Consider the following 26,623-nt stretch of genomic DNA (forward strand, 5'->3'; position numbering starts at 1 on the left):
TTATTCTTTGATAGATTGATTAGGCAGAGTATTCTTGATGAAACTTTGCAGAATGGATGGCAGCTGCCTGTTGTGGAGACACAACAGCAGTGAAGAGACGACGTTTTGGAAGTCTTCCGCCTTTGTCTTCAAGTCGGTGAAAACTGGAAGAAAACTTGAATCATTGACACAGAAAAATTCTGGAAGACAAGAAAAATCAAAGAATTATTTTATATCAACACTATTAAACCTTCACTAAACAGAGATTTCTGATTAGAAGTGGGTAACCTGTGGCTGCCAATTGGCTGAATCTACAGGAAATGTTTCTTGCAGTCAGAAACAGTGATTATCCAACCAATTATAACATGCTCTCCACAATCCACCAGGACACTTTAAAGATCGACAACACCTACACACACATAGACACGCTGGCTTGAAGATGAAAGGCAGAAGACTTTCAAACATCGTCCCTCTACACTTGTGTTTCCACAACAGGCAGTTGCAGTTTATTCTACAAAGTTTCATCAAAATCACCTTTAAAAAACTTGTAATAATTTATTAACTTGACAATATTTAGAACAAATGCTCTTTTCAATTGAAAACAAAATTTGATTTTTTCTGACAGTCTAATCTGATTTTATATAACATAAAAGAGTTTGATTTTTACATTTATATTATTTATACTTTTATAACTATAAATAATGTACATGAAAAACAATAAATTGAGTACTTATGTGGGTTTTCTTCTTTGTGTTGGTGACACTTAACTCTAAATGTTTGTAACAATGGTACAACTGCAATAAATATTTTTTTTATTTAATTAAATAATGCTCCAAAGAACACAGAATAATCATACACAAAAAAGCAGAATACATTCCATAATTGTCACAATTATTGTTATGGCTTTCTAACAAGAGCCAGTAGAAATTCAGTTAAGCTTTTCTATGTCTTTCCCAAGAGAATCAAGCTCAAACTGGAAACAGAATTGACAATTATATATGTAGAAAACAACATAATATAATATGTCATTTGATAGATTGAAACTTTCTATTGGTTTTAAATAATATAATATTGAACATCATAGAGAATTTCTGGCAATTTGTGAAAGAGTTAATGTCATAGTTGAGTGTAACAGGAAGTGTCTCTTTTTTCCAGTTTATGGCTAAGAAACCAAATAAGATTGAAGGTTATAATAATTATGCTTCATCTGAGCAATAACAATAGTATAATGAGTAATTTATGTTGAATTCAAAATTTCTTGGTGGGGTAATAAATTAAAGAAAATTAAGAACTGAAAACTTAAATATTTTTAAAATTTAATTATTAATTATGTTTTGATATCAAGTTTATCCACACACACACACACACACATATATATTGATAATAAAGTAATTTATTTTTAAATGTAACTGTGAAAGGTTTTGACATGCACTTTTAATTTACATGATGTCAAAATGGTTAAATTAAAAAAGTAATGCACAGCACTAAAATTTGAATTGTAAACTGCAGTTTTGATGCATAATTATTGGCATGCATTCACAAAATAGTAGTTTAATATCATTCTGAATATAAGTCTACAATTGTGATAAAATGCGTCTGATCTCTATCCACCACAGTAGAGCTAATATGAAATCTGCATGAATATATAAATATTATATTAAAATACACTTAATTTCCCATAGGAACAACCCATTTCCTACTCATAAATATAGTTTTGGTAATGATGGAAAAAACTTTGCAGCTTAAAGAATTTCTTTCTTTGTTTCAATACTTTTGTTAAGTGGTAAAATAAAAAATCCTGTAACCCGAGTGCTTTCAAAAGGTGAACCTTTCTTTAAGGGCAAACTGGGACCCTCATCAAGTAGTGGCTAGTTTATGGTTAGTACATAAATGTGTTCATGCTGCACTTTAGGTAGTTTTACTGTAATTAACCATTTGTTAGCATCAGTATCCTGTAGGTTACTTAGGTTTGCTAACACCTGAACGTCTTTTATTGAATAGTACATTAGTGGTTAAAATGCATGGTGACAGTTCTCAGTCTACCTGAATTTTTTTTGTAATTAGAGTAGACATTAATATAGGAAAAAAAAACCCACTAAACTGAAGTGTATTCATTTTGTTGTAGGTTGGGACCAATTTCAGCCGTTTGCAATGTTTGTGATTGTCTGTTTAAGTTTACACTTGTTGGTTTCACTTTTGAACCTGTTATTTTTATCTGTTGAAGCACCATGTCTATTTGTTTTCAGTAGCAGACCAGAGTGGGTGAATAGACACCAGGATGTTGTCCACGTAGATCAGACTCTCTTCCTTTGCACCCTTATTAGTGTAAACTTCACATGTTATTTCAAAGAGACACTTGTTAATACACAGGTGAAATTAGTAAAAATCACTTTGGGTGCTGAAAGCAGTTTTGGACTTACTTTTGTTGTTCAGCTCAACTTTCTGGATCTAAAGTGCTGAACAGCAGACATCTTCCAGTACAGCTAAGCATATTTGTTTTATCTAGGGAAGTGGAAGAGCATCTGTGTGGGTCACACATTTATCTTATCTGAATCAACTACAGAAGTTTAGCATATCCTCCTCCTCTTTGACAGTTGGAGCTGGAAATGATTAAGCTTTTTCTGAAGGTTTCATGATTCCATCCTTCAGCATCAATGTCTTATCAGTGTCTGTATTCTGAGTGTTTCACAAAATTTTGCATGGTATTTGTTTTATGGGATGTCCATCACCTATAACTGTATGTTAACAGGTTACTTACAATGCTAAAATCTTAGTTCCAATTTCTTGTGGTAGACAGAATGTTCTAGACTTCATGTAGCTTTGCACTAACAAAACAATGATACTAGTGGCCTTGCATAGGCTGTTGGTTATTGCACTTGATCCATAAGCTATAGGTTGCTAGTTTAAATCCCCATCAATGAACATGCTTGCCCTTCAATTGAGGGGGGCAGTTTAATGTGATGGTAAACCACCTGTTTGTTGGTAAAAGAGTAGCCTCAATGGAGTCCAAATTGGTGCTTTTTCAATTTTTTTCCTTTGTTTATCAACATCCCAGACTTTGTTTTGGCCTGTTCTCATGTTATGAACTCCTCTTTCACAGTATCTCCTTTCTTGTATTTAATTTGAACTACATTTTCTATATGCATTCACTGAATACACTTGATGCTTCATGTGTGGATAGGACTCCCCATTTCCCATCCTTCCTGGACCTTTTCCTTATATCCTGTTTGAGATGCCTTTTCTTTTTTCACCCATGTCTATCAGAATTGGTAAGTATTCTTTTAAGTTTAGACTCTGTATTACCAGTCAATAACATTTATCTGGGATTCTGTTCCTGGTTGTTTGTAATTTGTTATTATAATGCAGTTGATGTTCTGTAATTACTCTCCATCCTAGACCATTTCATTGACCTTCTTCATTCTGCTATGTTCTTCTCCTTCATTCACCACTAATGAGGTTCTGTTGGTTTTGAAAGTTAAACTTCCATTTACCATTTGGCTTGTTACATCTTGGTTGCATTCATTCTTGCCATGGATTGGCTATCTCATTCCAACAAGCTTTTCCTCATATAATGTTTTCCAGTTATTCCAATCATTATGGTCCCAGTGGGGAGCTCATCTGCTGGTCAAGTTTGTCACCTTCATCAAGATCACATTCTCTTTCTCTGCTGATCACTGGTTCTTTATCTTGTGACTCTGGTGATAAAGAATTACATGTATGCCTAACTTCCTATCTGTATCCTTCCACACATTTTGTTTTTCACCAAGCCACTATATTTTGAGCCTCTCTCACTGCCCCCTTATAATTTGCACAAGTTTTGTTTCTTGTTCTTCTATTGATTCTTCTTCTGTCCAGATACCTTCCTTTCTGGTATTATTTATTGGTGTTTGGTCCTGTCTTTTGGGCTGCCAAGCTTCATGTCTGGCTCTTATCTGGTCTATTGTAGGTTGATCTGAATTTTCTGCACTTATGGAGTCTCTTATCCCCTGTTTGGTCCACTGGTTTACCTGTCTTTCTTGGTGGTCTGTAAAAGACAATGGCATATTCTGTCATTGGCCTATGCACCATGGTTACTTGCCTTCAAATCTTTGCATTCCTCACCATTATGTATTTCACTTGGCAGTTTGACAGTGATTTTTTTGGGCTATCCATTGCAGACTATGAGGCAGCCTTTTGTAGTGTCTTTTTGAATCGTTGACTACTTACACTTTATCTCATTTACTTTGTTCCTTATTCATAGCATTCATTGTAGGTCAGATGTCTTCACTCTTGACATATGTATCCATTAACATTGTGATTTCCTTTCCAAGATTTCAGGGGATCGTGAGAGAATTGTCGCTTTCACTCTGGTATTTCTCCTTTGTATTCGTGTTACAACCCATATATTCATCTCTGCTTAGATCGCGCTCCGTGATGTAAATTTGTATACGTCTACCTTCTTCTAGTCCAGTTCCTACCGCTTTTTTCATTGGAATCCTTCTTCCACCCATGATCTTTCCCCTGTAACCCTTACCAGTTAAATCTGTTGGTTTATTGTTCTTTGTGTTCTGTTTTCCATTATATTTTCATTGTTTCTTCTCACTGTACCAGCCATCTCATTCTATTCTTGGATGCTCCCTTCTGTCATCTGTCCCCTCAGTGTGGATTCCTGCATGTGGTGAGGGGACCTCCCAGAGAAGGTTCTGTTCTTTCTGTTTAACTCCTCTGGGATCTAAACAGCCACCCATGTGTTTGCTGTGTGTGATGACCCCTGAAGGGAGTAGAGGATCCTGGTGGTTGAGGGGTCCAACCCTTACACACCACTTTGGTCTTGAATTCATGTAGACGGGCAGCACTGGGGTGGTCCACCTTGAGTTAGTTGGCTGGTCCACTTGGGCAAGGGTCAACCAAGTACTAGTGTTGGATGTTCTCAACAGGTGTTGTGGACATTGTATCTGATGGTGTTGTTTGGGTATAATGCTCATGAAACCCTGGTGTTGCTGCAGCGACCTTGTTTGACATTGTAGTACATCCCCTTGTAGGACTTCATGGTGGGTGGGGTCAGTGGGCACTGAAATTCTGCTGGGGAACTCCCATCCTGCCACCTCCTGGTTGTTGGTTCCTAAGTAGTCTGGTTTTAGATGGGAGCTAGATAAGCCACCAAACTGCACAATGTATGATCTTTAAGGTCTGTTACACCCACCATTGAGATCAGGTGTTCCACAAGATCTAAGTAGGTTCATTATCATGGTATATTTTGTCATAAATATGCCTAACCCAAAACACACCAACTCATGGACTATCATGAGTAAAGCAAGAAAGGTATGCTGCTCATCACCCTGTTCCTATTTGCATACATTGTGCTTGGCTTGATTTTCAAAATAGGGTTTATGGTTACCCATTGCACTTTATCTGGTGTTGTGTTCCTTGAACCTCCCTTTCCCTATCTAGTGAAATACAGGTACTCTTACTACTTGTCAATTTTGAGCTGTTGGGGTGGTAGACCCTGGAGGTTTCCTCCTGAGTATGCTCAATTCCACTCAATTAAGAGTGGAGTAGCGGTGTTCTGCTGTTGTAGACGGTGTGCACTTTTCTCCTATTATGAACTTGGTGTACAATTCCAAATGTAATCTGGTTGTGGACTGGATGATTTTTCCATATTCATTTCACTTCTATGCCTGAGAACCCTCTTTCCTGTTGCTTGAATATTGGTCAGTCTAGCTTTAACCAACACCTTAAGTTTTCACACATGTGATTATGCTGAAACCCTACTCCTACTGCAGACTGGACAAGACTTTTTCAATGCTGCATGGTTTTGGAATGGAGTTGACCCTCCACATTGGATTCTACCTTTTCACTATCAGTCAGATATCTGGTTCCTGACTGGTTTGTGTCAGCTAGTAGTGAATTAGCATGCATGTGCTGACCTGGGTTTTCAGAACGAAAGTTCCCTTATAATTCCTGGTTCTGGGATGAAGATATAGAGACTCTCCTCCTGCCTTGGCCTGGATGGTCCATTCGAAGTGCAGTTGGATGTTGGACTGGAGTTGACCTACTGATTATGGTCTACTATGCTCTAGCCACTCTATGCTATTGGATGCATCCAAGTTTCTTTTGGATGTTTTTTTTTCACCTATTTTGTAGGCTAGGAGTATACTTTATATAGAGGTGGTGCAGGCTCCCATGGTGTGTTCCTCTATACAGAGATGTCACACTCTGTGGGCTCTCTTCAAACACTTTTTGAAGGGTACTCTTTCAGATAATTTTGCATTGGTCCATTTACCAGTTTGATGTGGGATTCTAACTATTATTTGAGAGGACGTAAGTTATAAGTTAACATTTTCTTACAACAAACATCTGTTATTGATAAATAGCTATCCACTTACATTGCCCACCTGTTCTTCACACACTTGTGCTTCTATTTCTCAAAGGGAACATTGAGTTCTATGGTGTAGGAAAGTCAGCTGTACTAGAAAAATGTATTGCACTTCTACTGGTGGAGGGTCGTTTCATGCAAATGAACATGCAGTGATGCAACTGTAATGTGCAAATGGATGTAGGTGGGAGCACAAGACTAGTGGCAAGCAAACATTTACACATATGGAGGGCAGTAGTTGTCAAGAAGCTACTTAACTATCTGGTCTACAGGCTTAGTAAAATTGATTGACTCCATATCTCTGAAGCAATGTTTACTATAATTCTAAATTTGCTGTGTTGTCTTCTTAAAATTTAGTGGGCTTTTAATAAACATTACAAGTCTGTTGCACATGAAAAATGAGAGTTTATAATAAAGTATTTTTAGTAAATATTTGTCTGTGTATCTCCATAGTCTCAATTTAATTTTAGATAAAAATATTTTTTGTTATAAGAATATGTAAATAGTTGGCCTTTTCTTATTATGTTGAAAGCTTCCTTATGTTTTGTATTTATGAATTATATTTTTTTTATTTTCATGCCTTATCATTTAGCACAGTCTTGGTTATGACACTTTTGACATCTTGTTTTATTTTGATCCTAGATGCCATACTGTTGCTTTGTCTCTATTCTGGAAAGGAAAAAAAAAAACAAGCTTTGTTTTTCAAGTTACATTTAGACTTTCTTTTTATTTCTATGAATATTATCACTTCACAAATTGTGTTTGTGTATTTTGTATATAATAATAATAGGAATGTGTGAACTTTATTTAAACTATTAAATACTTGTATTTATATATAATTTATATATTTTATATTTATATATAATTTATCTTTATATACATTATTCAAACTGTAGTGTTTGTTTGTGAATCATTAACATATTTGTTAACTTTTTAATTATAATTCATAGCCTTCATATTTTAGTGTTTGTATTTTTACTAAATTCATTTGTCTGTTATTTATCCTGGACTATTTGTAACTTACAATTTACTGCACATAAATTCTTAGTATAGCAATTATGATTTGTATGCTTTCATTCATTTCAGGTTTATGGTTGTCGCATCCTTGATGCAGTTTATAAGTATACATCCTCTGGCATTCCCCTGGTGAAAGAAGCTGCTTCAAAGTAATAAGTTTTTACACTCTGTTAATTTAAATATAAATGAAAGGTGTTAGAAACTGCTTAACCACAGACTTATTCTGATTGACTGACTCCATATCTCTAAAGCTATGTTTACCATAATTTTGAATTTACTATGTACGCCTTCATAAAAAAATTAGCAGGCTTTTAAAATAAGCATTACAAATCTATTGAACACAAAGAAATCCGATTATATAATAAAGTAATTTTACCAAAGATTTGACTACAAATATCCAGTTGTTTTTTTTCAGTCATTCTTAGTAACAGATGGTTTTTGTTCAAAAAAAAAAAGTACTTCTTTCCATATTACAGTTTCTGTGTTTCATTGCCATGTAGCTTATTGAACTTCATAAATTGAATTCAGTAAAACTACATTTTATATATCCTAACATTAACAATAGTAAATTAATCAATTTATTATGATATGAAAAGTTGAAAAGTATGCAATAAATTAATAGTATTATTTTTTGTTTTTTTATACTTTGCACTGACTGCAGTATTAATTAGAAAGTTTCAAATTGTAACAGTTTCAGCTGTTCACTTGCTTCTTTATAATTTTATTGCAATGCCTTGCAACCACTGGAGCAATACATTACAGTGGATGGCAAAAGAGCAGGTGACTGTGAGGTGGTTTGTCACACAAAAGCTGATGTTTATCGAATTTGAGATGTTTTATTTTATTAAAGTTTTGTTAGGCTAAGCTGAAGTGTTTCTAGTTTTTACATTTTACTGTGTTTAAAAATATCTATACACAAAAAATAAGGATATTTGAGCTCATTTGCACTCGGTAAAATTAAAGACATTCTACTATAAGTTTGTAGAATTTCACAAACTTGATGTCCAAAAGTGAATTTACATAGCTTTAAAAAAAATGCCTTTTAGAATGAAAGATATTATTCACTGCATAGAATAAAATGTCTCAGACAACTGTAATTTACTAGCTTTCTATGTAAGCTATAAATATGTAAAAATATTAGCTTAGTGTTTGGAGCAAAAAATATCAATAAAACAATACAGTTTCAGTAACTAATGGTTTGTATTGTAAAATCTAAATTTTGTATGATTTTTCTAAAGGAGAATTTGCTCTTTCTGTTGGTTACAAACATGACCATCACTCACATAACATTGATTAGTAAACAATTTCAAAATTCAGAGAGGGTCTCTATTGGGTCTGTTGATATTTTGGCAAATCCAGAAGGTTGTAGATGTAAATTTTAGTTCTTGCTTGTAATTATGTTTAGTTTATGTTCTTAATTAGCAGAAAATGTAACCAATGATTTTAACCAGAAAAAATTGGGGCTTAAATGGGACACAAGAAATAAAGATTGAGAATTTGTTTAAAATTTCTTTTGAAATTAAGAAATTAAAATTTAGATTATGTACAAACTTAGATTATAAATTACATTTTATTGTTATGTTTATTGATATATGATGATAGAGTTTAAATAATGTTTGAGTTATTTGAGTAATATTATGAAATCAGCCAGTTTTAAAAGACTTTAACATTTGTAAAATATTATTATATACTCAAGTAACTAAACTGTTACAATCAATTTGAAACAAAGGAATTTATCTATTATTTTTATAGAATCTTGAAAAGTTGCCACCATATTTTGTACAAACAGCTGACTGCTTGGATGTTACATGGAATTTTGTTGGATCCATTCAAAGAGTTCTTTATCCAAAAGAGAGAGACTGTAGAATCAGAGAATAGTAAAGAGCTAAGTGTAAGAAAGACTTTGCAAATGAATTTTTTGCATACAAGGCTTTTATCCCTTTCTTCACAAATAAGTCAAAATATGGTCACAAGCTGTTATAGTGTTAACATTCAAATTTTAATATTCTATAAGTTTTAAATTCATAATATTATAAGAAAATATTTAAATAAATCATCAGTCTCCCATAGTATGAGAATTGTAACATTTTCTTTCTGGGCCTCTCCCCTCTTTATTTTATTTACCACTCTTTTTGCAAATACTGCATTTAACATATATTACTCATTATAATATGGTTATTACACAGTCTAAGCAAAATTTTTACAGCCATAAATGTTGTTTGTTTACAGAGAAAATCAGTCCCAGTTACTATACCAACCTGTCACATTCTGTCTTACACAAATTGTCAATATATTTCCCTGACTTTTTATACTGCATTATTTATAACCAACATAAAGCCAAATACTAGAGAAAACTACAAGAAATGTATGAGAGAAGGGATGTGACAGGTGGGTATGGTAAATGTTTCTGATTTTCTACTTTATGACTCTGTAAACAAGAAAGAGTTAAGGCTATACAGGTTTCGCTTTGCTTGAGTATTAGCTGTACCATGATGAATAATTTGTGTTAAATTCTATATTTCTGAGAGGGGTGGTAAATAAAGTAGAGAAGAGGGGAAGACCTAGAAAGCAAATGTCACAATTCTTATACTATGGGAGATTGAGAGAATTTATAACTTTTTTATAATATTAAAATTTGATTTATTAGCTATGTTTTGATGACATGTGTATTCATATACATTAATGTTAAAGGTAGCTTATTTAAATTTTAAATGTAACTGTAAAGTATGTAACATATGCATTTTGAGCTGTGTGTTACAAAAGGGTTAAAAGGAATAATCTGATAGCCTTCTGAGCTATATGTGGAAAGTTTTTCAGAATTTCAAAGTATATTATGTTTTTTTCTCTACAGAGCATTGTGTATTTTCCTTCCAGGTTAAACTATATTCCAATTGGAAGACACATCAGTTAGTTTAGCTGAATTTTTAATGGCTCTTATTACATCGTTAGAAGTCCTGAAAAATTATGATAGTTGTGAGACATTGTCTGCTTTATACATGGTATTATTCTGTGCTCTAAGGTGTATTATGGGCTCGGTATAATATACACTAGTTTGTCTACACGTTTGCACATGTTAAATATTTGCTCTGTAAATTCTGATACAGCATGTGTATCTTCAAAAAATTTCATAGACTTTTAGTAAAGATTACAGATATTTTTTAATGACATATTGTGTTACCAAAGATTTGTTTGTGAAAACAGTCTGTTTCATTACTAGTCTGAGTGAAAAGTGATTTTATGTTATAATTAAAAAAACTATTCTTTGTCCTTAAAATCTCAAATATTATTTGCATAATCTATAAAGTCTTCTAAAATGCATTTCTAATGTTTTGTCTTTGTAAGACTTTATATTTTGTTATTTTCTGTTTTCTGTGTGTGGTCTATCACTTGACCAACCTCGCAACCATCACAACAAATTAGGAAATAAATATAAAAAATTATAATTTCCAAATTTTGTATGAAATAAATATAAATTATGATTTTTCATGCTAAAATGACTACATATTAAAACACAAAAATACAAATGGTTAATGTCAGTAGCTTAAGTATCATTATATATTTACATATATATTTATTATTTTTTATTACATTGACTTTCCAGTCATGCCTAGCTAACTTTACATAACTTGCATTGGCATGGTGCATGTGCACTCATTTTACATGTCCAGTAATATAAAACTGACTTTTATTGGACTAGTATTTTGTGATATACAGTTGAATTTCAATTATTATACATTATATATGTATATAGATTGTTACTATATAGAAATAAAGTATTAAACTTATTTTTCGTAAAATATAGAACAATAAATTAAGAAGTAAAGCAGTCAGTTATATATTCTTGCTGCAACCTTTTTACTCAGGTATTGCTGGACATAGGTTGTTAAGCCTTTTAAAATTTTGCACATGTAGGATATCAAACAAAATTTTGTTTAGGTTTTATATATATAACTGAATAACCAAATATTATAAATAATTACACTGATACCATAGAGTTCCACCATAATTTATTAAGCTTAGTAACTAAGTGAGATTTGGATTTTTAAAAATATGAAACTTTGAGCAGATTAAAGACACAACCTACTTCCTGGAAAACTTGGATCTAAAGAACATGGTAGCTTTTTCACAGAAGAAAAGTACTGAGAAAACCATTCTAGAGATATTCTAAGCTGTATATTGGTTATTAATGTGTCGTATTGTGTAGTAAGAGAATGCAAGTGACCATTTCCAAAAATGGAATGAGGTGAACAGGACCACTGTATTTGATTCAGTATATAAACCATATATCAGCAAATTAAAAAGATATGAGGTTCTTATTTTATACTACAGCTTGTCTTTATTATTAATTTGAGTTCTTAATTTGTACAAAACTTTGGACTTTGTATTTTGGCATCACAAACATATGATTTTAAACAGTGCTGGATTCAACATTCCACATAACTCACTAAATTCTATATTTAGATTTGTTCTTTTAATATTTACTTTTAAATTAAGAAATTAACTTGTATATAATATTAAAATCTGAGATATCATCTACAATTTGATCCAAAACTTGACATAATTTCATAAAATAGTACTTCAATAAAATTTTGAATGCAAGTCAACAAACACACTAACATAGCCTTTGATCCATGACCTGTTGCAGAAGGGTTAAAGAAAAAATTATTTAGTGTAGTAATGCCATTACTATAACAATAGTCAACAGCAAACAAAAAACAAAAAAAGGACTCAGATACATACTATATATATATTTTTTTTCATGTGTATTATTAACATTATAAAACTAAGTGAAATGTAAAAATTTGAAACTAATTCAGTGAGGTTAGGTGAGATAATAAGAATAATAATAATAAAATCTCTTCAGAAGGTATGCTTTTGGAGAAGCTCATGCATTTACATAATTCGTTATGGTAACATGAACAACAAGTTCACTAAGTAATTTAAAACTTGTTTAGTGGGATTATTAGTTAGTCATGGTTGAAAAGACAATAAACTAATATAATTAAATGTTTGTTGTTGAATGTTTTAAGCTAGTCAGCATGAGCAGTTGTGGTATTCTGTTACAATTATTTCAGAAAGGATGATTTACATTTATTTCCAATTTTTTATGGTGGGTAGGAGGTCAGTCAGGCTGACAGATCATGTATAGAAAATAATAGATAAAATATCTTAGCATAAAAACAATTTTGCACTAAGAGCAGTTAATACTGACTCTATGTAATTACGAACAAAGTTTAAAAAATAGGTAATCAAAACTTTGGTTACAGAGCTGTGGTAAATTCACAAACATATTAAGACAGGGTTAAACCAAATTTAACATCTGATAAAACTTCCTACTTTGAGCTTGATAAACTTTGAAAGTAACCCTGTTACAATAATTTAAAGTAACCCTAATGCAAAACTATGAATGTATGGCAATACATTACCAAGAGTTCAGAAAGTTACCAAAATATCTTGCAGTGTATCCTGACTTGAGTTGAAAATGTCTTTAAAAGTAATTCTGATGCAGTAATTTGAATACTGTATCTAGCACACTAGTTTCAAAATAATATTAAAACAAGTGAAAAATTCATACAGATACTCATTATACAGTTGATCATCATGATTGTATCCAGAGCTTTGAAAAATTGTCTCTTTGTATCCAAAGTCTGCATAGAAATTTTTTCAATTACTTTAGAACACAGTTAAAAAAATCAAAGTACTCTCCTCTGATCTATTGTTACAATATATCAGCAGTAATTTCACTTATGTTACACTACTGGTTACCATGGTTGTATCTAAAGCTTTAAATAATTATCTCTATCTCAGAAGTTGACATAGCTTTGTTCAATTACTTTATAAGACAACTGACAAGACAAGTTCTTCTTCTCTACTTTGTTGTTAAAATATGATTTTTGATAATTTCACTTAAAAATAAATGTCACTGTGTGCTCTTTATGGCTAAATACACAGTTACACTCAATCTCGATCTATCTATTTTATTAACTTTTCCTTAACTTCTAGAACTGTACTTTGTATGAATATTTATAAATAGTACAACTAAGACCTAGAACGTTCTGCATACTACAATATATTTTGATGTAGAAACACTTGAGAAAAATGTAGAAGGTTTTAGTAACATGATGCAAATGTATTTCAACTTTTAAATTTGCAATTGAACTATACAGTAATGTAAACCTGTAATAAACAATCACTTCTAAAAATAACTAAGTTTATAACCTGCACTATACTTAAATTAAAAGTTATGTATATCTAACATTAAAGCACAAAAGGTCTTAGAAGGTTTCTTGCAGCACTTTGAAGTCCTTAGAATACATCCTACCAACAACTCAGAAGACATAAGAAGTCACCCTGTTACATTAACCTGTTTAGTGTCGTAGACAAGATAACTTGTCCGAGCCAATCGGAAACACAGTGCCACGGACGAGTTAATTCCTTCTCAATAATACCCAACTTCAATGCTAGATATAAGCACCATACATGCATTTGACCTACTTACAGATTGTTTCACTTTTGATCTAAAATGGCGTCCCAAAAAAAGTTACAAAATGAAGAAGTATTAAAAGGAGTTGCTGTAATACTTGGCAGTCAACAGGATAAACATCACATATTCCAGAGCTCATAAGGTTTCAGAAGTTTTCAGTAACCCTGTATTTTCAAAAAACTTACTTTGGGCATCTTATGTGGTTCTTGCTGAAGCTCTGAAGATTTTGTAAATAACCTTATTGCAATAATTTGAATATCTGACAACATATCTTATCTAGAAATTTGAAGGTTTTTATAATTAACCTTAATGTAATAATATGAACAGTACATCCTTTCTGTTTGGCTACATGATGATTATGGATGATTTAAATACAATTTTTTTGTATTGATTCTTTTTTTGGCTACTTCTGTATTTTGAAAGCAAATTATCACATATTAAGAAAAGCATGTTTCTAATCCGTTTCCTCTTTTTCAAAAGATTAATCAATTAACTACATGGATTAAGTTGGTGAAAGGTAATTTTTTATCAACTTTGTAATGGAATATACTACTCAGAGGTGCTTTATAAATTATAATCTTCATGAGCTGTATTCCACAGTTAGAAACAGAAATTTATTTTAATAATACTGAATTAATTGAGCTAATGAAAGCTGATATAGCTCTTAGCTTGTCATGTTTTAGGATCATTATTCATTCTCAGCAAATATTAAGATTAAAACTGCTTTGAATATCAGTAATTATTGACCATCAGAAAACTGAATTAAATTCATTTTATCATACATTGTATTAAGTATGCAGTATGTAATATGTGTGTTCTTAATTATATGTCTGATCATTAGAAAATATGTTGAATAAAAAGTAGATTGATTACAATACATAATTATCTTGAGTACTTTAGAATTGTATTGGACATGCTACACCTTGCATTTGTTTACTTATATATTTTACTTAAAATCAGCTTTTGATTAATGTTCTAATAAAATAAAAAAATAATTTTAACTTATTGGTAATAGTAGATATCAAAGTGTACAGATTTAAACATTTTTTGTAAATATTTTGTAAGTTAAGTTGATCATTTGATACTAGGTGTCAAGTGATAGACGGTCCCTCGATGTTTATTTCCTTAATCCTGACGTCTTGCCATCTTACATTCTAAGTCGAGTTGCAGAGAAGATTCTGTTTGCAGGACATTCAGTCTGCTGTTTTGGAAAGAATCAGATCAGTAGCACCATATATTTAGGTAGGTTTAGTTTGTACAAAATTGATGACAAACAAAAGAAAAGACCAAGGGTGATTATTGTGTATGCACACACTACTGTGCAATATACAGAACTGGTGATCATAATGTACAGAAATATTCAAATGCCTTATAAATGTCATTCATTAGGCATAAAAGCTTTCTCTAGAATTTTCACTGTTATGATAAAGCTGATTTTCATCATCTCAGGATGTCATTTCCAAGCCAAGGACATGAATTCTTGAAAACTGGTGTTTGGTATAAAAATTCATCTATGAATTAGAACTATTTTCTAAAGAAAACTTCTGTGAGATCTTAAAAGATCATATTTAATTATGACATCATATGTAATTAAAGATTAAATTTTTTTTTCTTTGGAACCAGGATTTATTACTGCAACTCAAAATCAATCTGTTTGTGCATGATGATGAAATATTTCATGATAAAACGTATTGCATAGTGGTACTAACTTCTAGTACAGAATGCCCATAGAACTTGCTCAGACATTAGCATACAATTCATTATATATTATCTTATACAATGTTTGTAAACTATTTCCCTTTGATTGGATTTTATATTTGTTTCTGTAAAATCTACGTAAAGTAAGCCAGTAGTCCATAGAAATTTATTCTGAGTATCTCAGCTTCATCATAGATATTTAGTTCTTTTAAGTTCATTGCTGGAATGATGTGTAGTGCATTCTTGCTTATTTTGCATATTCACCCTGTGATTGCACGACAGTTTCAAGAAAGTCTTGCAAGTTTCCTCTTGCAGTTTCAAGAAAGTCATGATTCCAGTTGTACTTGACTGTTTTATCATTAATACATTCATCTGACAAGTCTTGTTTTTATATTCATTCATCTGTTATCTTTTTCAGTTCTTTTTTTTTATCACACATTTCAGTAATTATTATTTTAGAAGAAAAACAAATAGGTGATAACCATAATTCTGAATTTATTAAATCTATCTTCACAAGTACTGACATACTTTTAGTAAATGTTATAAATATGTTGTATACAAAAATAAGTTTTTTTAATTGTATTTCTTCTAAAAATTTGTCTGTGAATTTATGATGCCTTTACTGAGTCAGTCTGAGTGAAAAGTTATTTTCATAATAAGAACCAAAATACTTCTCATGTTTCATTTGAATAAATTCTAGGATCTCTTAAATGAATAACAAAAAGTTTTTCAGTGAAACTTTGTATGATATATCTGTAACTGATTGTAGTGACATTGTCAATGTATAAAGCAAAAAGTAAATTGAAAATATGAAAATAAAAAAAAACTTTTTTCTTCTAGAATGACTGCAGGTTGTAATAAACAATTATTTATTGCAGTAGCCTCAGTTATCTAACTTTTTCACATCTGCTTTTAAGTTTAATACATTACAATTTTCTTTAAACCCAACTTAAGTAGGTAACAGGCAATTAACCCTAGTGTGAGAACTTAGTATAGACAGTTGATAAATTTACAGTCATGTGATGCAGTTAGATTGAGCTGATCTGAATTTTTGTTCACCTACTTTTGATTATATAACTTAATAACTCTAATTATGTATATTATCTTTTCTCACATAAATAGCTATTCACATTCATTGCTGCCCTCTATATGCAAATAACATTTTTACACATGCCATTTACCTTGACCCCTCGGTGTGGATTCCTGTACGTGGTGAGGGGGACCTCCCAGGAAAGGTTCTGTTCTATCTGGTTACCTTTTCTGGGATCTAAACATCCACCCACGTGTTTGCCGTGCATGGCGACCCATGAAGGGGAGGAGAGGATCCTGGTGGTTGAGGGGTCCAACCCTAACACACCACTTTGGCTTCGAATTCCTGTAGACGGGCAGCCTTTGGGTGGGCCCCCTTGGGTCAATCGGCTGGTCCACTTGGGCTAGAGTCAACCAAGTACCAGTGTTGGAAGTTCTCAACGGGTGTTGTGGACATTGTGCCTGATGCTGGTGTTTGGGTATAGTGCTCACGAAACCCTGGCGTTGCTGCATTGTCCTTGCATGACTTTGTAGTGCGTCCCCTTGTAGGGCTCCATGGTGGGTGGGGTCAGTGGTACCGAAATTTTTTTCCTTTTCCTATGGATCCTCTAAAAATTTTAAATAAAATTGTAAAAAACAGTCAATGGGTAGCGACCACGCCTTGAATACTCAGAACAGCAATCTTCAACATCAGTAACACACGCACCTCATTTTCTTATATTACATTCTCTTTCGAAAACCTTTAGGGCAAATGTCTCCTTTTTTTTATTTAAAAGGGACTAGAGGGACTTGCTGGCTCTCCAAAGTCAGTAAAGAAACTGATGGTGACATATTGGTTGAAACATCCACATCCCAACACAGTGAACTCCTCTTGAATTCAAAGGCAATTGGGGATATACCTATTGAGGTTACACCCCATGCTACCTTGAATTCTTCACGAGGAGTTATTGTTGAAAGGGATTTGAAGAACGCTCCCAGTCAGAGATTCTCGCTGGTCTCTCCACTCAAGGAGTTTCTGCAGTGAGGCGCATATCCACTCGCAAAGATGGAGTTACACTGCCAACAAATACCCTCGTTTTAACATTTACTTCACCACGTGCACCTGCCACCATCAAGTCAGGTTATCTCATTTGCAGGGTTCGGCCATACATACCAAACCCTCTTCCATGTTTCCAATGTCAGAGATTCGCCACTCAAAGACATCTTGTCGTGGTTCCCTGACATGTGCTCGTTAGGAGGCAAGGACCACGATACCTATGACTGTGGCATGAACACACATTGCGTAAACTGCAATGGTTCTCACCCCTCTTACTTTCATTCTTGCCCAAAATGGTTGGAGGAAAAAGAGGTGCAGCGTTTGAAAACGACACATAACATTAATTATCCTGAGGCTCGGAAATTGCTGTCCACAACTCCATCTCGGACATATGCTGCTGCACTTCATTCCACAACTACAGTGGGAGTGCAGACAGATCTCTCTGTGCCTCCAAGAGAATCGTTTTCAAAACAAATGAAAAGCCTTTTGACCTCCGTGGTTAAAAAGGTTGATGAATCGACTTCCACACCCATCTCTGTTCCTCCCATACATTCCTACAAACCTCAAGATCCACGTCCTTCAGTTTCAAATGCAGGCATTTCTTCTGATACATCTTTTTCTCCCACCACAAGAGACAAAACAATTATTCGTTCCCCTTCCAATAACAAAAACCTGCCCACCCGATCCAGAGCAGGATCCATGGAGGTTGATAGACCTCCTCCAACTAAAGACAGTAAAGAAAAAAGACGTGGTCGTAAACCGAAGGGTTCTCCAGCCACTTCACCTGCCCGTTCTTAAAAATGGCCACCTTGATACAATGGAACTGTTGAGGTTTACGTTCTAATCTGGATGATATCAAAACGCTGATTGCTTCCTACCATCCTGTTTGTCTTTCCTTACAAGAAACATTTCTCAAAACTGCTGATACTGTCTCCATTCGGCAGTTTTCTCTGTACAGAAATGACAGGCTGTGTGATGGATGGGTACATGAAGGGGTGGCACTATTGGTTAATCAGCATGTGCCCACCCTGTCTTTGTCACTCAACACACCCTTGGAGGCTGTAGCCATCCGTGTTTCCTTGGGTCATACCATCACTGTTTGTTCTCTGTACCTGTCCCCTGGAGAGACATATGATCAATCAGATGTTGATGCTCTCGTTGAACAATTGCCATCTCCATTTCTAATCCTAGGGGATTTTAATGGACATCATCCCCTCTGGGGAAGTGCGATTATTGATGGGAGGGGCTGATCTGTAGAGCGGATGCTCTCTGATCACAATCTTTCTCTTTTCAATACTGGTTCTTCCACTTACTTTCATGCACCTAGTTAGTCCTTTACTGCTATTGATCTCTCAGTTTGCTCCCCTTCATTATTCTCCCATTTTTCATGGAGGGTTGACAGTAATCCACTAGGCAGTGATCATTTTCCGATCCTTTTGAGAGAGACTGGCCGTGGTCGATGCCACCCTACCCACGTGCCCCGGTGGAAGCTGGATCAGGCAGACAGGTCCACTTTCACTGCTCTCGCAGAACTTGATCCTGCCATCGTAAATCAGCCATCAATAGACGACTGTGTAGCAGCGGTAACTGACTGTATTACACATACAGCTGCTCAGTGTATTCCTAAAACCTCGACACGTTTTCCACGATATCCTCGTCCGTGGTGGAATCCTGCCTGCCACTTAGCACGGAAGGCTCAAAAGCGGGCCTGGGAAATTTTTCGTAGATATCCCACACTTTCAAACCGGGTTGCTTTCCAACGGGCTCGTGCACATGCTAGGTGGGTAAGACGTCAAAGCCAGAAGGAATCTTGGATTAAGTTCACAACCAGCATATCTTCTACCACCAGTTCCAAGATCATATGGGACAGGATTCAAAGGTTAATGGGCACTACAATTCTGTCCCCTCTCGATCTTACTCTCTGATGGTCAGGAGGTGACTGATGTTCGGAACATCGCTAACACTCTAGGTGAAAGCTTTTGCCGGGTATCTAGCACTTCTGCTATTTCCTCCACCTTCTGGCCATCAAGACTCGGGCAGAGTGATCACCTCTTTCCTTTCAAACTGACTGTTTCTTTGACTATAATTGTCCCTTTACCTTGGTGGAACTAAAAATGGCCCTTCATCGGTCTGCCAGTACATCTGTTGGACCTGACGATGTTCATTATGACATGCTGCACCATCTATCTCCTGCTTCTCTTGATGTCCTTCTGATTGTTTTCAACCAGATCTGGCAGGAGAATGTTTTTCCTGATGCCTGGTGCCAGGCTATTATTTTACCTTTCTCTAAGCCAGGGAAGATTCCTTCAAACTACCGTCCAATTGCTTTGATGAGCTGTCTCTGTAAGACATTAGAAAGGATGGTTAATGCTCGTCTTGTTTGGTTCTTTGAATCAAACAACCTCCTCTCGCCCACCCAGTGTGGGTTCCGTCGACAGCACTCCACCACAGACCACCTAATTCGTCTTGAAACATCAATCAGAGAAGCCTTTCTCAACCTCCAACATCTTGTATCAATATTCTTTGACATAGAGAAGGCTTACGACACAACATGGAGGTATGGCGTTTTGCGAGACCTCCATACATGTGGGTTACGTGGCCATCTACCCATGTTTATTAAAAATTTTTTAATGGACAGGAGATTCCAAGTTCGTGTGGGTTCGACACTTTCCCGTTCTTTTGTACAGGAACTTGGAATCCCTCAAGGCTGTGTATTGAGTGTTACACTCTTCAGTATATAGATAAATGCCATCACTGAACAACTCCCTCTCACTGTTGCAAATTGGCTGTATGTCGACGACTTTCACATCTCATGTCAGTCGTCAAACATGAGATATATTGAGGGGCAACTACAAACCGCCCTCAATCGTGTACGGAAGTGGACTCTGGCGAATGGCTTTAATTTCTTTCTCTCCAAAACAGTATGCATGCACTTTTGTCGTCGACGGGGTATTCACCCTGATCCTGAACTTCATATCGGTGAAGTTTTGCTGCCAGTGTTCCCGGAGACCAAGTTCTTGGGGCTTATCTTTGATCGTAAACTGACCTTTATACCACACTTAAAGCAGCTTCGGGGTCAAATGCACAAGAGCACTGAACATCCTTCGTGTTCTCTCTTGGGGGGCAGATCGCTGTTCAATGTTAAAGCTATATCGTGCTCTTATTAGATCGAAACTCGATTATGATTCAGTGGTCTGTGGCTCTGCCAGACCCTCGGCCTTAAAGATGCTGGACCCCATTCATCACCAAGGACTTCGACTCTGCACTGGGGCTTTCCCTACCTCTCCAGTTCAAAGTATATACATTGAATCTCATGAACCTTCTCTACACCTTCGCCGTTTGCAATTATCTTTACAATATTCTTCGAAACTTCATTCCTTACCAGATCATCCCGCCTGGAAATGTGTTTTCCTTCCTCGGTGGGCAGTACTTTTTCAGTCATTGCTCCGTTTGGCCTTCGCATCCGGGTGCAATTGGATGAATTGGGTCTGTCCTTGGATAACATTGCAGATTCCACAGGTTGGCCCATCCCACCATGGCTTATTACAGCCCCCCAAATGTGACCTTTCTTTCAGTCACCTAAAAAAGGCAGATACTCCAGATTGGAAGTACCGTCTTTTATGCAATGAATATCTTTCAAACAATCATTCAGTTCCCATTTATACAGATGGTTCCAAATCAGGTAATTCAGTGGGCTCTGCTATGGTTTGCTATGGGTCAGTAGTTGCGCGCAGAATCCCTTCTACAGCTTCTGTGTTTACTGCTGAACTGTATGCCATATCTCTTGCCCTGGATCATATTGCAGCTGAGCAGTACTCCAACTGCACTATTTATACTGATTCGCTTAGTACTATACTTGCCTTGGAATCGCTACACGTTAGCTCACATCCTATTCTCGCTGATATTCGAAACCGACTGGCCCATTTCTCATTAGCAGCTACTTCAATCCAGTTTTTCTGAATACCAGGCCATGTTGGTATTCGCTGGAACGAAGCTTGCAGACATGGCAGCTAAATATGTCTGCTTCAGCACCATCACTCCTATGCCTATTCCGTACATGGACTATGGTGTTGTCTTCAAGGCTTGGCTCCGTGCCAGCTGGCAGTCCACTTGGAGTGAGCAACGTGACAACAAACTTTTTCAAATCAAACCCAAAATTGGGACTTTGGCCATCTAGCTTCCGTAAAGTTCAGAAGGAGGAAATTGTTCTCACTAGGCTATGCATTGGTCACAGTTTTTTAACTCATCATTTTCTTTTATCTGGAACTGATGCACCAATGTGTAGTTTGTGTAACACTCAAATCACTATCAGCCACGTTTTACTTTGTTGCCATCGTTACAATTCTCAACGACAGCAATATTTTAAACATATTTTTTCCCAGGGTCAGTCTGTAACATTGGACAGAGTTATTGGTGATGGTGACTCTGTCCACCTTGATAATGTTTTTAATTTTTTAATGGCCATTAATCTTTTTAATCTCATTTAAGTGTTGCATATTTATTCATTACACCTTTTTAATTGTGGTTCCTTTTTTACAGTTTTAATCTCTCTCCTTCAATTTGACATTGGACAATGGCCAGAATATTAAATAACTCGACACCAGGACTGGAAAGGCCAACTTCAGGTGACTAACGCTACTGTTTGAATTATCCGTTTGAACTACTCGTTAGTCGTCCTGGCGAGTTGTTATTATACTTTTGCTGCATATCATTTCACACTTTTACTACTTAACTTTTTAGTACTGGCCATATTGACCCATAACCCGGAACCAGGACTGGAAAGACCTACTTCAGGTGACTGACGGTGGTTTTTATGCTTACCTGTTAGTCTTCCTGGCGGGTTATGATCATTACCATTCTGCTACAGGTAGTTCTTTGCAACTTTGTTGACTGGATGTCAACGTTGTTTTTTACGTCATTTTCTGGTTTAATTTCCGTTTTGCTTTTATCTTCAATTACTTTTACAAATTTTACTCCATTTACTTGACTTTTATCTTTTTTACTGGACATTTGGCTACTCATTATTGCGATTTTGCGGAGTGTCTTTTAAAACTTTTATTCTTTTACATTTTGATAATAGCTGCTATGACACATATTGTGTCATTGTCTGGAACCAGGACTGGAAAGGCCAACTTCAGGTGATTGACGGTGGTTCTTGAACTTACCTGTTAGTCTTCCTGGCGGGTTATGATCATTACCATTTTGCTAGAGTAAATATTTTACAACTTTGAAGACTGGATGTCACCATTGGTTTTTTACACCATTTTCTGTTTTAATTGCTGTTTTGTTTTTACCTTCATTTACTTTTACAAATTTTACTCCATTTACTTGACTTTATCTTTTTACTGGACATTTGGCTACTCATTGTTACAATTTTGCTATGTATCTTTTAAAACTTCTATTCTTTTACATTTTGATACTGGTTGCTATGACATATAACCCGGAACAAGGACTGGAAAGACCAACTTCAGGTGACTGACGGTGGTTCTTGAACTTACCTGTTAGTCTTCCTGGCAGGTTATGATCATTACCTTTTTGCTAGAGTAAATACCTTACAACTTCTTATACTCTGCCTTCTATCTTAACATTGTAGACTAGGTGTCAACATTGGTTTTATACTTTTTTGTTTTACCTTCATTTCCATTTATGTCTATTACTACATTTATTTTTTTTTTACATTTTTACCGAATGTCTGGCGCCAGATAGCCTCACTGCTTTGTGCCATAAAACACTAAATCAATCAATCAATCAATCATTCACCTTGAGCTTCCATGTACCTTCCAGTCTACTGTCCCTAGAGGTGGATTCCTTCCTGTATGTGGTGAGGGAACCTTCCAGAGAAGATTTTGTACTTTTAGTTTACCTTTTCTGGGATCTAAACATCCAACCATGTGTTTGCTATGTGTGGCAATCCGTGAAGGGAAGGAGAACATTCTGGTGTTTGAGGGGTCCAACTCCAACACACCAGTTTGGCCTTGAATTACTGTAGACAGGTAACTTTGGGATGCCCCAACCCCAGGGCCATTTGGCTGGTCCACTTGGGCTAGGGTCAACCAAGTACAGTGTTGGACTTTCTCAACAGATGTTGTGGACATTGTGTCCAATACTGGTATTTTGTTACAGTGCTCGGAAAAGCCTGGCATTGCTGTAGTGTCCTCATTTGGCATTGTTGTGCATCTCCTCTTGGGGCTCTATGTTTGGTGGGGTGAGTGGGCACCGAAATGTAACGTCTTTATTATGGATACCCCCCATTTATGAAAAAAAATAAATAAATAATTGAAAAAACAATATATTATCAGAAAACGAACACACATGGACAACTTTTATAGTCAGCATAACAGTCAGATTCTGTATCTCGATTTCTTATTGTCCATTTCTTATCCAAGAAATTCTTAGGGCAGATGTATCCGTTTATTATTCAAAAGGGATTATAGGGACTTGCTGGCCTTCCTATGTCAGTAAAGAAATTGCATTCTGGAGACATTTTGGTAGAAACATCTTTACCACAACATACCAAACTCCTCTTGAAATGAAAGGCCATTGGAGATATACTTATTGAGGTTACTCCCCATGCAACTTTGAATTTTTTACAGAGGAGTTATAGTTGAGAGGGATTTAAAGAACATTCCTGAGTCAGAGATCCTCACTAGTTTCTCCAGCCAAGACATTTCTGTAGTGTGCCAAATCTCCATTTGCAAAGATGGAATTATGGTGTTTACTGATATTCTGATATTGACATTTACACTACTACGTCTTCCTGCCACAGATAAAGCAGGTTATTTGAACTGTAAGGTGCAATCATACATTCCTAACCCTCTCAGATGTTTCCAGTGTTAACAGTTCAGTCACTGAAAAACATCATGTCATAGTTCTTTAACATGTGCTCATTGTGGTGGCAAAGACCACAATGCTTATAAGTACAAACTAGAAATCCCTCTTACTCTATTTCTTGCCCTAAATGGGTGGAGGAGAAAGAGGTGCAATGCATTCTTCACAGTTTTTTTAATTCATCGCTTTCTTTTATCTGGAACTTTTATCCACTCAGGTCACAATAGTCCACATTTTACTGTCATGCCATCATTATGATTGAGAGTGATGTCACCATTTTAAACATTTTTTCCATGGGTTCACCCTTGACATTGGACAGTGTCTTTGGAAATGGTAACACTGTCCACCTCAGTTGTGTTTTTAAAATTTTAAGGGCCTTTGTTTTTTTAACTCTACTTAAGATTTTAATTTGAAAATTGGACTATGTTTTGTTTCAGCATGATTCCTTTTTACATATTTTAAGGATTTTACCTTTTTACCAAATATTTGGTGCAGATAGCCCAGTTGCTTTGCACCAATAAGTGCTAAACCAACCAACCAACCTACTGGTTCAACTGAATCTCTCATGTACAGCATCATGTGACTCCCTCTGTTTGATTCTACGGAACTCTCACTTCTCATCTGGTAGTACAAATGATCTTTTGTTATTTTTCCAAAGATAATTTTTCTTTGTTCTTCAACAGTTAATAGGTTTTCAGATAACTTATTTTCCTAGTTTTTCTCTCTCTCTCTCTTTTTTTTTTGTCAAATGATTGTACTTGATTTCTCATTGTTACACAATGAATTCCAAAGTTCAGATTACCACTTTGGAGATAATTCTTCCACTGGCATGCTTGCAAAGGTTACAAGTGGGGTAATTCATCTTTGGACTTGTAGGCTATCATCCACCATTTATTTTGACTTATATGAGTAACCTTGATTTGCCTGATCCTGTTGAACGTGCTGAACCTGTTCAGGTCAAAAAAAAAAATTTGACAGCTTTTTTTCTACACCTGATTTTTGCCTTGTCTTCCTATACCTCTAATGTAGAATCAACCTAATTTGCATTTTTCAGACATGATTTCTCATGCATGTTCTGATTTCATATGAACCTCATCCTTCTTTGTTATTTGATATTTCCTCAAGTATTTAGTTTTTCCACACACATTAGGGTTCATGCTAAGTATTTTATTTCTCAGATGGTTTATATTACCAGCATGTCTCTCCCACAGTGAATTTTAAATTACTTTGCTTTAGCCTACCATTAGGTTGAATGGCTGTTTCTAAGTTCTCAACAGTTAGAATAAATTTTGCCCATGTGGGAGTTGAACCGTGATTATCCTGTTCATTTCTCCCATGCCCAATTTTGCCACCTTTGTCTCACCCCAGTGACTCTCCTATGGTACTTGTTTACCATCCACCTGCTTTTTGATGTGATCCACAAATGTTTTTCAAAGGATAGCCTCTCCCTGATTATTTCTACATTGGCCAATTTGTCTTTTTAGGCTTTATCCTTACACACAAAGTTTCTCTGTTGTTGGGATCTCCTGGGAATCCAATACTTGTAGGCAATCCTCATTGGTGGTTGGACAAGGTTAACATGTTGATGGGTGTTTTGCTTCCTCTCACTCTTCTGAATTTGCAGATCTTTGTGAATGTTTCCCTTCAGGACTAGGGGCATGGGTGTGTCTGCTGGGAACTTCAGGTCAGTGGTATCCAGCTGAAATATCATACCATATCAACATCCTGGAACTTCTGGCTGTATGTCATGCTTTGGTTCATTTTGATATTTCTACAATGGTGGCTCATATTGATAACTAAGGTTGCACTCATTTCTTTTGTTGTCAAACCTTGAATCTCTTCTTTTTTTTTCTTTTTTTTTGGCCCACGTGGTCAGTATTTGTATGGTTCCATGTCATGTTTCAGATGCATTCAATCTTGTTGCAGTTTATTTTTCCCATCCAGTCAGGGTATCCCACAGAATGATCTCTCAATCCTCTCTCTTCCAGTGGCTGTGCCTACAGTGAAGCATTCCTCTCCTGAATGCATTTGCCACATCTGTCAATATCAAGTTACCTATGTTTTGGTCTCGGGTTCTTCATCCTCTTGCTCTGGCTGTCAGTAAATTCAGTCTAGTTTAGACCAACAAATACCTGTGTGTTTATCCTTCTATCCACCTTCACAGTGTGATTTTGATCATCCACACTACTCCATTTCA

General features: G+C 35.3%; 1 protein-coding gene across 2 annotated transcripts in view; it reads left to right on the plus strand.

Annotated features, from left to right (window-relative positions):
- Positions 1–26,623, plus strand: part of LOC143239052 (gamma-tubulin complex component 4-like) — a 403,661-nt gene that overhangs the window by 341,720 nt on the left and 35,318 nt on the right. For both annotated transcript variants that reach the window (XM_076479839.1, XM_076479838.1), the window contains exons 5-7: positions 7,421–7,500; positions 9,104–9,242; positions 14,924–15,077. In XM_076479839.1, coding sequence (XP_076335954.1) covers positions 7,421–7,500; positions 9,104–9,242; positions 14,924–15,077 — 373 coding nt within the window. The remainder of the gene's footprint in view (positions 1–7,420; positions 7,501–9,103; positions 9,243–14,923; positions 15,078–26,623) is intronic.

The sequence above is a fragment of the Tachypleus tridentatus genome, chromosome 13, assembly GCF_004210375.1.
Source record: "Tachypleus tridentatus isolate NWPU-2018 chromosome 13, ASM421037v1, whole genome shotgun sequence".
Lineage (NCBI taxonomy): Eukaryota > Metazoa > Arthropoda > Merostomata > Xiphosura > Limulidae > Tachypleus > Tachypleus tridentatus.